This window comes from Haliotis cracherodii, unplaced genomic scaffold (assembly GCF_022045235.1).
Source record: "Haliotis cracherodii isolate W230 unplaced genomic scaffold, xgHalCrac1.p SCAF_13, whole genome shotgun sequence".
Classification (NCBI taxonomy): Eukaryota; Metazoa; Mollusca; class Gastropoda; order Lepetellida; family Haliotidae; genus Haliotis; species Haliotis cracherodii.
In genome coordinates, this window is record NW_027266268.1 from 12,351,377 (window position 1) to 12,362,818 (window position 11,442).

The 11,442-nt window shown below is 40.1% G+C and overlaps 1 protein-coding gene across 1 annotated transcript; it reads right to left on the minus strand.

Moving 5' to 3' along the window:
* Positions 1 to 2,682: 2,682 nt before the first annotated feature.
* On the minus strand, positions 2,683 to 11,442 carry LOC139458926 (dehydrogenase/reductase SDR family member 4-like). Its single transcript, XM_071240361.1, has 10 exons — positions 11,385 to 11,442; positions 11,037 to 11,088; positions 8,861 to 9,000; positions 6,969 to 7,061; positions 6,038 to 6,179; positions 4,961 to 5,001; positions 4,473 to 4,542; positions 4,007 to 4,043; positions 3,638 to 3,692; positions 2,683 to 2,886 (listed from the first exon to the last, which is right to left on the minus strand). Exons 2-10 carry the CDS (start codon positions 11,071 to 11,073, stop codon positions 2,710 to 2,712), a joined length of 792 nt encoding a protein of 263 aa, XP_071096462.1. The 5' UTR covers positions 11,074 to 11,088; positions 11,385 to 11,442; the 3' UTR covers positions 2,683 to 2,709.

Below are 11,442 nucleotides of genomic sequence, written 5' to 3' on the forward strand. Positions count from 1 at the left end.
TTTGAAGGACACTTCTTACCCTGTCGAAACAAGATAGGTAGCTACAACATGGCGTTGTGTTTGCTGGTGATGTTAGGGGGAAAACTCAGTCTGACAGCGACACAGTAAGCCAGTGTTAAAGCTTAAACAATTTAAGTTCTAATAAACATTATCGTAGCTGTCGAATGACCTACCTGATATTTTGCAACGTCACCGACTGGACTGCGCTTGTATGAGCAAGACTATTCACTTTGTGACTGTATACGTACATACATGCTTGCTATGTCAGCCCTAAATAGGTATTTTAAAACATCTTAATTGTTCGTTGTGCTCTTTACCTTTGTTGTAGATTGTGTTTCCACAGGATTTTTATTGTCAGTTAACGCCCTTGCCTCGGGGAAATTGATACTGGTCTCAATGTAATCGGTGGGGAGAGGGATAAGCCCATTGGCTAAAGCGTTCGCTGGATTATTTCTAAAAGATGAAATCGAATAGATTAACGAAATACTGGCACCATACAAGTATGTTGGCATCCTCGGTGGGATGCCAGGTTAGAATTGGTCTCAAGTAACTAATGCTTGTGACGGTTGGCCAGGCTCGGTGAATTGGTTGAATGTTTGTTTGCTTGCTTGTTTGTTGTTTAACGCCGCACTCAACAATGTTCCAGCTATATGACGGCGGTGTGTCAAGCGAGCTTTGCTTTTTATCAGGACTGCTTGGAAAGAAGTGAAGCAAGACACTGTTGACACTGCAAGACATCTTTTACTGTTGGCACCAGACCCGTATTCTCCCCGATGCGCCTGTTACAGCTGAACCTGTCATCACCGACCTCGAAGCCATCGATGCAATTAATACAACTTTCAACACCGTGTACGGCGACACGGCATCGAGCGAGGCTTTTTGACCGCCGATGACGACATCCCATGTGAGGAAGAGATGGCCAACGACACCATCGCTGACATCATCCGCGGGCAGCCTGACGGTGATAACACAGCAGATGAAGCAGACGACAGCGAGCACCCAATTATCCCACCAGCAGCAATCATCAAGGCACATCAAGGCTCAAATTGCATGCTTCGTCGAACACCACTTAGATGCGTTTTCCGTTACTGACTTGAACTTTATTACAAACATGCAGGGTCTTTGATGAATGTGTCTTCAAAATGTGAGAAACAGAAAACACCGAAAGACTATTTTCGTTAGATGAAGTGTCAATGAAAGCAAGTTGTCAAGACGGCAGCACTTGCATGTACACGAGGAAACGTGTGTCGTTGATCTGATGAATTCAGTGAGTAATTTCTGTATTGTCTTGTATAAATGGGAACATTATTATTATTATTGCAATGTCATTAATCATAAATTAAGGAATAAATGAATAAATAAACAACATAACAATATAAATATTCATGAAGATGTCCGATTTTCGATCACAACATACTCGTTAATCCGACAAAATAATATGCAACCAACAATGTCGGATTAACGGGACTTGAGTGTATATACTTACCCATGTTAAAATTGCTTCTATATGTTAATTTACAAAGAGACGACTAACGGGATCGGGTGGCTATAGTCAGTCTCGCTGACTTGTTTGATGCATGTCATCGTAACCCCATTGCGTATATCGACGTTCATGACTCGATTATTTACAGACCGCCGTTATAGCTGGAATATTGCTGAGTGCGGCATAAACAACAAACAAACAAAAACTGTAGACGATAAAGACACAGTTATGAAAGGATTTATTTCTAAAAGATGTGATAACATTGATATTAAAAACACATAAACCAAAGAATATGAGACAAAACATGTCATGCAATGATCCGTGGGTATTCAATAGTGAATATCCCGTGAATAGTTGTTAAAACACATCTTCCCGAGGCAAGGGAGTTTCCTGACTTTATAAATGCAGTTTAAGTGGGAACTGGACTTTCAAAGTCGGCTAGCTCTCTTGCCTCGTGAAGATGTTAAAACAAGACAGAATGTAACACCATTGGGCAACATCTGTTCACCAGCATGTCACGCCATATAAAAGCGACAAAACCATTTCTACAATCATAAAAATCTCTATTAAAAGCAGACTCCATTCAGACTCCATTCAGACTATACTATGAACATGTGTTTATGAATCATACTCTCACATATTTTCTTTTTATCAAACGGACTCGTTTTCAACATTTTAAAAACTCAGCCCAGTTGTATTTACAAAATTATCGTCCTAAAGTTTGGAGAACAAGTATCCTTAAACCAATTCATAAGAAACGTTTCTATTTCAATGACATAGTACGACCGGTCCTTGAAAATCTAGTGTCCTTTGGTTGCGGGTTCAGTTGAAAAAAAATGTGTTTAAAATCTTAGTTTTCTATATATTTGATTGTTATTGATGCATTCTCATGTACATATGCAAAACGTGTACACTTTCTTATGAGCAATATCTCATTGGAATTGTATTGGTATTATACTATTACAAAATGTGCGGCAATTGCAAGATGAAGAGTGGATATTTTTCTTAAATTCTGGCCTTCCTTTCATTTATTATTTAATTGATTCACATTGTCCATTTGATATAATGCTAAAAGTAGCTTCTTGTGTTAAACTATTTACAAATTGTAAATGTATATATAAAATGCAATAATAATAACATTATTTTAAAAATCATTAAAAAACACTGCGCTACAGGCCGAATAATGAGAGTTAAAGAGTGTCAAGTCATAGATTGTCATGGCGGTTCTATCCCATCTTCACTGATGCTGAGGCGCCCACAAGATGACGCCCACCGTCGACGTACAGGTTTTCTCCGGTCATGAAGACGGAGTCGTCACTGGCCAGGAACTTGACGACTTTGGCAATGTCAAGACCCTCCCCGACTCCTCGGAGCGGTTGACTAGACTTACCCATCTCCTTCATCTGGAAGATGGACGTGTAATATCAAAACACTATTTCTACGAGAAATACGAACTGCAATCCACATAGTAGGTTCGAATCCCGTCTAACCCCGATTAAGTTTCTCGGTCTGTAAAGGACCATACCTGTGCTCGTGATTTTCATCAAAGTGGTGGACGTCTGAGACCTGCATCACTTCCTATTTTCCTCCCACAGTAAGCTGACAGACCGTGATATAACTGGAATACTGTTTAAAGCGGCGTTTAACCCAACTCACTCACTCCTAAAAAGACTTAGAGAGTTGTTCCATTCGATAAAAGCTGGGGTATTTATTCATATTTTTTCGTTCACTTCTTTAAGACCTACATCTTTTCTCTGAATGAGGAGCTGCACTCAGGGTGTGTTTTTTTCAGGACATTTCTTAACAAGGTATATTGTTTTCAAAATATAATATTGTCAACTTGTGAACACATTTATGGATATGGGTTAGAATTGGTCTTCACCAACCCATGCTTGTTGTAAGAGGCGACTAACGAGATCAGATGGTCAGACTCACTGACATTGTTACTGCATGTTATCGTATTCGAATCGCGTAGATCGATGCTCATGATCTCAATCACTGGATTGTCTGGTGTAGACCGGATTATTTACAGACCGCCGTTATATAGCTGGAATAATGCTGAGTGCGGCGTTAAACAACAAACGAACAAATTTATGATTGGTGTGTTCGGTGCCTGAATGTGCAGCAGTAGAGGTATTAAATAACTAATCTTACCTTTTCTGTCATATTCGGTATGTTGGCCATGGAGTCTGTCAAGATCAGCCCAGGTCTGGAGAATAAAACATAAATAAATAACCGTATGGCATCTCCAGGAATCACTCACTACCATTAATGCAATTAGTAGGAGAGACGGGTGCCCTACCGGTCGGGAAGGATATGCTCACCCTTTTCGCGAACACCTGGCGTCATCACATATTTTCAGGGCCATTAATATAGTTTCACCACTATTTGACCTTTTACGTCATTTGGAATCTGTTTCGGCGGATAATAGAGACTTGTTATATTCTAGCATCGACGTTTTATAATTAAGATTAACCTCTTAATGTACACTGCGGGGATACCTTGAATACTTCAAATACTCACCTGATTGTGTTGACTCTGACGTCAAATGGAGCCATTTCTGAAACACATTGAACAATTTTCTCAAAATATTTCGAGTATTGTCAATAACACATGTATATGTTTTTTTCGTATTTGTGACCGATCACGTTACCTTCTGGAACTAACTTTTAGGATCACAGTAAACTACGGTTATAACGAACACGCTTGTGACGAACTGACGGAAATAATGAACTTACTTTTTTGGTCCCGACTATTTGCTGTAGGTATGCTGTATATATGCTTATAACGAACTACGGTTATAAAGAACTAAAATAAGTTGTCCCTTTGAGTTCGCTATAACCGTAGTTTACCATAACTGAAATAGATTTGGTCTTATATAGATATTATTTGATGTTATACCGGCTAAGAGAATGCTACCGTGCAGTCCACGGGGTTCGAGGGTGGTACACCCCTACAAGGAGGCGGGGTTAGGGGAGGGGATACTCACCCAGAGCCAGGCAGTTGGTGAATTGGTCAAGTCCCGCTTTGCTGGCACAGTATATCGTGAAGAATGGCGTCTGGAGACAAACACATCCAATTTATACAACACATTAAAACAAAGTTACGTGAACTTAAATGACAGTTGGATAGATGCAATCAGTTTGCTAACACTCCAATAGTTTGAGTATGGGTACTAAATCGTCCCATAATTTTCCTTGAAAGGTTCCCCTCCCATAGTTAAACAAGAGTGGTCACCCTGCCATAGTATAGCATAGTATACTAGTGAATATCACTTGAAGATTAGTTTGAGGCATTAACTTGATCGATCGTTGTTTTAAGTAGGAGAAAGTCCGAAATCTCGCGATTATTTTCGCACGTGAAACTTGTGAAGCTTCACGTTCGAAAATAGTCGCAAGATTTCGGACATTCTCCTATATATAATTATACGATAGTAGGTGATGATTATATTACTGTTAGGATACATCGTTCACTTACTGCTTCGGTTGCCGCTGTACTCGAGATGTTGATTATGGACCCTGAAACACAATTTTGATTATTTAAAACTTTCCCCAAGAATAATTAACTAAGTTGGATATCTCTTTCGTATGGAAACCTGTAACGGGCATTCTCGGTTCCTGATATATGCTTGAAAAGAATAATTTGTCGTCAGGTTTTATATCCTCATTTTTCCGAGGCAAGTTGGCGGACTGTAAAAGTCTAGTTTCCACCCATGCCGAACTATAAGCTGGAATTTTGTCGCTAATACGAGTTATGTCCCGTCTCTGTCTCTCCTACTGACAAATCAGATTCCACCTCTTATATCACGAGCATTTGTTTCAAACAAAATGAAGGCATAGTGCATAGAAATTTTTTGATTAAAAACATGAAATGATTTGGAAAATATCTGTCGACACTAAGTTGACGGTACACAAGCTCTGTATACGTAAGTCCTGCAAACGACCAAAATCTGTACGGCAGTCGCCATGTTGAGTGATCGAGTTACAATTTAACGTCGCCTCGGCATTATTTCAGCCACATAGCGACTTCGTCGTTGTCGTCGCCATGTTGATTAAAGCCTGATGTCGATATCGTTACGCGATTTTGATGGGATTATGTATAAACTCGTTAGTACAGCCAAAATGTAACTCCATAATTCCAGCCTAATTCGGCAAGGGTGGAAACTGGACTTTTATAGTCAGTTAACTCCCTTGCCTCTGGAAGATGTATCTCCTGCGTTAAAATGAGCACAGGGACACAGGACAGTCATCCTTTTTATCATTTGCTACCAAAAGCAGAGTCGCTGCATCACGTTTAAGTGAGGGCGTTTCCATCTATTCGTATTGAGACAGTGAGAACACTCCAAGTCATGCAAGAGCGATTCTGAATATGATTCTAAATATTTCTCATGATCATATTATTTTTTTAAAAAAATTACATCTTTTTTAACTAGAGTGGACCATGGAGGTTGAATATTTCAAGTTATTGTCCCACAGTATGTGCCTGTCTTACAAAACAGCCATCATCCCCAAGAATATTCAATTGCTGTCCCTTTACGTTGGTGATCACCAGTACCTTTAGTCTTTTTCAGATGCGGCACGGCTGCCTGTGAGAGGAACATCGGGGCCTTCAAGTTGACGTCCATGATCTTCTGAAACGCCTCGGGGGTGTAGCTGCCCACCCCTGTCATGCCGGCCATGGCGGCCGCGTTGTTGACCTGGTCAACAGTGGAGGTCAAACTAAATATCGAGTACAGTGTACATGGACGGGCATCTGGGCTGAACAATTAATACATACGTATCCTGTAATTGTTTAAGGGTGGGATTCAGGCATGTTGGCATTTGGTCGTCAAGCCTTCCATTTCAGTGAATTTTCATTTACTGTATTTAGTGGACACTGACTAGCCCATGACAAACATTCTATATTTCAGTGAAGCATAAATATTTGTAACAACCGTGTTACATTCCTCCGTAGCTAGGAATTATAATACTATTGTAATGTTTGCCTTTAGTGTTGTAGATAGCTTGCTATCTTGTAGTAGCCTCATGAGAGGTACTGCTTTCAAGTGAGACCTGCTGAGAGGTTTTATATTTAAATTGTTTTAACAGCTTTTCAGAATACGAAATGAGAAATTGTGATTTGACAAGACACAAATAATATTAATTCTGTATTTCTAACAAGTATCAGAAGATTGTTCTTTTCATGCTGAAGCAAATTCAGCCATAAGTTACTTTCACTAATTCGTTTGAAATGGTGATTGTATGTGTTCAGGTGAGTACAGTAATTAAATAATACATATAAAACAAAATGGGATTTACAAACAATTATGAACAGCATTGGAAACTTTAAGAAAGCCTTAACTTCAACGATGTCTGGGTATACACTTACACACAGCCAGCCAGATGTAACACATGTACATTTACACTCGGTATATGGTCTCTGATTTACAACATTTCACCCTGGGTCGTTATCAAACGATGGTTCTTAAGCAGAACATCCTACTTACCAGCACGTCAATTTGTCCAAACTTTTTTACCGTCTCAGAAACAATTCTTTCTAAATCCTCCAACTTGGACAGGTCAGCAGGCAGGATAAAAATCTACAACACAAAGACTGGTATGAAGTCATCTGTGTTGTGTTCAGAGAAATACTTTCAACACTGAGTTTATTTCTCTCAATCTCTACCCGTTTGGTCGGCTCGGAGTAAGTGTTGTGTGTGGTTTGTGTACCCATGTGAAACTGTGGCATGATATCTCAGTGGGCTGGCACAACACTAGTCCGTAATAGTAGAAAGGGAACAAACACAGGTGCATGCACGTCGCTAAGCCTATATATGTGAACTGATCTTGAACGCGACGTTAACCCCATTTTACCTCATCTCATCTACTCCAGTGGGCATTTCGGGGTCAGAGGAGGTGAAAGGAGGTCCGCCGTTTCTAATGATGTCGTCAGAGCCGAATCTGTCTCATTAAAATCAATTACCTCTCCGCGTGCAGATTTGAAGCTGATGCTGATGCTATAAAGGAGGGGTCTCCACGCAGAGTGAAGTCATAATGGATTACAAGAACTGATTCTAATGAGACTGGGGACGGCCAAAATGGGTATTTAGAATCACACTGACAGAAATAGTAAAGTTTACTTATTGAATTTCACTTTCTACTCAGACACTAACATGTTAGTAGACTTTACTAATCAGTTAGTATTATTTTACTAGGTGGTCTATCGTCACTAACTTAATAAGTGGAGTAGTAAGCAGATATATTCTTCCTCTCTGACAGAATACCGTTGAGCATACAACACCATATTGACGAACGTAAAGATTTGTATACAGCCTCTTGATTCGTAGTCCGTCACGATACCACCCGTGCTACGGAGACTGCTGTCGTCACAAGGGTAAATTTTGTAAACATTGTTCCGAGTTCTGTGTAAGTTCTGGTGGTATATATTATACAAGTACATGTGAATCTGGATTGCACATCTAATTTCTAATGTGTAGTATACATCTCATCCATATTTGACTCATAGCCTGATGATATGCACTTTTTTTTATTCATATACGCGTGTTTCAATTCTAAACATGTTTAAAGGCATTTAAATTTTAAACATGTTTGGATTATTGGTATGTTACGTTTCGATGTTTTGGTGCTATGAGGCGTTAACTCATTTTATGACTTGTGTTTAGACTCTAAACGTCTATAGATAGAACACATCAAATGTGCATACCGTTTATGATTGAAACACATTCCTAAACATGTCTTCTATGTGCTTACATTCTTAACACACTTTTACAGTGTGGTCTGAGTAGTAGTTATTTAATCAGTGATATTAACTAATCATTAGCGTCTTCGTGAAATCTACTAAGAAGGATAGTAAATTCGTTGTTTACTGACCTTCTGGCGCGGTGACTAATTAAATTAGTAGAATTAAGGCTCGTGATGTCAATCACTGGATTGTCTGGTCCAGACTCGATTATATATAGACCGCCGTGATATGGCTCTAATATTGCTGCGTGCGGCGTTAAATAACATGCAAACATAAAAAATATTAGACTTTTGTCTCAGTGCAGGGTCCGTGAGTTGCATGTAAGTGTGACCGGACGGCATGGAACGTGATCATGGTATAATCCACTGGCCCAACTGGCCTATGCGTCCTCATGTGTAAGCCGTCGTCAGCTCCATATTAATGATAAGTCTAAGGCAGATTAATACTACACAGAAATCAAGAAGCTCTCTTTGACATCAATACGGAGGTAACGATCCAAGATTATTTTACTTGGAACAAAACAAATTATCGCTCATTTCAGTTTTACAATATTCTTAACATAATCATTGATAAAAAAATATACTAATTAAACCATCTTCCGTATATGATTCTCTAACCAAGTTTATGCATGGATACCTTGTCTTTAGGCAGCCCCTTCTCCCTGCACTGCTCCGCCACCTTCTCCAGCAACTCTTGACGGCGAGCCACCAGAACCAGTCTAGGCTTGTACTGGGCCAGATGGAGGGCGGTCTGGGCTCCGATACCGGAGCTGGTACCTGCAGGCAACAGAAAAAAACACGACAATTCACAATATCGGTATAACCATCATTCAAGAAAACTAGAAAAAAAACAATCACGTCACCAGAACCAGTACCATTATGTAATAGCACGAAAAACCTCATGAGCATGCGCCATAGAGAAAGTGCCGTTATGTAAGAGAAAGAAACCCTCACGAATGTGACTAGAGAGCTAGTACCATAACGCAATAGACACAGTGCTCATGAACATTCCCATTAGAGGGAATACTATTATGAAAGAATGAACGCTCGTGATACCAGAACCTGGTACCATTATGCAAGGTGAGATGAAATGAGATTTAACGTCGAGTTCAAGATTGTTGCACGAATATAGCAGCGCGTGCGTGCGTGCATGCGTGTGTGTCAGACCAGTCCCTGTTTTAGCTCTTTAAGGCCGAGCATCACGCAGGGTAACAACAAGTAACCTGAACATTCACAATACGTATAGCAGAGCCAGTGCCCGTATATAACCTAGATTGCTATTACATTCTATCGTGTTCTAAAGACTGATGGGAATTTTTAGTCAAGTTCCCAGACAAGCATGTTGTCGCCTCGCCGGGATTCCGGAGATCGGGTGGTCCTATCGGGTGACCTAATAAGGGCAGTATGGATCAATATGTCCCGAAGTCGTCAATTGATACTCAATTTGTTAACCACTGACGTGTCTCGACAGCGTCCAAGCCAATGTGGCATGAGTTGAATATTCATTAAGGGAACTAGGGTTGGGCAAATTATCAGTCCCACCTGATTCAAAAACTACTATGCATGTCTTCTACTTCACATTTTAAGATTCACAGCAGCATAACAGTTAACTATTACGTCACAATATAAAGACAATTTTTTTCCGTTCCACGCATGACTGTAATATCTTGATCGGAAGAAAACAATAAAACAAAACAATCCGCATTAAAACAATATTCACTCACCCATTCACTGCACGTTCGATCAATTACCCCGGCATAGTTACTTTCGTGCATTTCACATACATACATACATACATACATACATACATACATACATACATACATACATACATACGTACGTACGTGCGTGCGTGCGTGCGTGCGTGCGTGCGTGCGTGCGTACACACACACACACACACATACATACATACATACATACATACATACATACATACCATGGGCGGATACAGCTTTTTTGAAAGGGGGGGGGGGGGGGGGGGTGCACAATTAAGATCTATTTATTGTCTTTGGTGGTAATGTATACAGAAATAAAGATTTTTTTCGAAATTTAAAGGGGGTTGCGCACCCCCGCACCCCCCTCTGTATCCGCCCATACATACATACATACATACATACATACATACATACATACATACATACATACATACATACATATTTATTTTCTTCTACAATGAGTGAGTAAGTAACTTGCACAGTATTCCGTTTTGAACAGTATTCCAGTTATATCACGGCGTGTCAGCTTGACGGGAGAGGAAATACCGAAGTACAGGTCTCAGATATTTTCCACGTTGGTGAAACCTAAGAGCACAGGTATATGATGCTGACAATGCTAGAAACATAATCGGTGCGAACCGGGATTCGAACCCACAATCATAGCTTCCACAATGAACTTAATTCGTGACTAAAGCAAAATGTGATCACCCTGCTTACACACATTAGTTCAAACCTAATGACAGGGACGCCGATGTTTTTCTGCTTAAATAGTAATTGTATTTGGCCTACGTGCGGGATGGCTCCGAACGATCACCGTATTGTCCACCGTTTGTCGTTATTAAGGGGAGGCAGCTCTATCATCTCTGTTCAAACTAGGTCAGTGTCTTGTATAAGGGCTGCTGTTGTCCTACTTTCATCTTGACGATGTTCGAGAGTACTATCTGAGCATACAGTGCAGTATAGAGAAGAAAACGTTTATATCACTCATAAAGTATTCAATGTGTTATAACCCACAGCATCTAAAAACGGATATCCCTATTACAGATGAATCCTAACGCACAAAACAGCGTTACATTAATACAATCTTGATTATCTCACCTGTGATTATGATCACTTTATTCTCTAGGGACGCCATCTCTAATTATTCCCGCTGAAACAACAGACATAATTATACTTTAGACTAAACTATATTGACATAGAGGGTCAGTCCGCTGTCAGATAATATGCATGACTGATATGTTGTATTATCTGAATAAAATTGATCGTCAATATTCCACAAGAAGATGTAATCTATATAACTACCCAGCAATGAGTGACCTACCTGTCCGGGTGTGTAGCTTATAAGATACGCGACTGTACTACTCACCTGTACATATCGACGTGAACGTGTCACTGTCCGTCCTATTTACCGGCAACCGCAAACAAAACAACGGCTTTGATACATACCCCTTCGTCGGGCCACTTGTGTAGCTATTCAGCCCTGAACGTGGACCTTCCTGGAAAG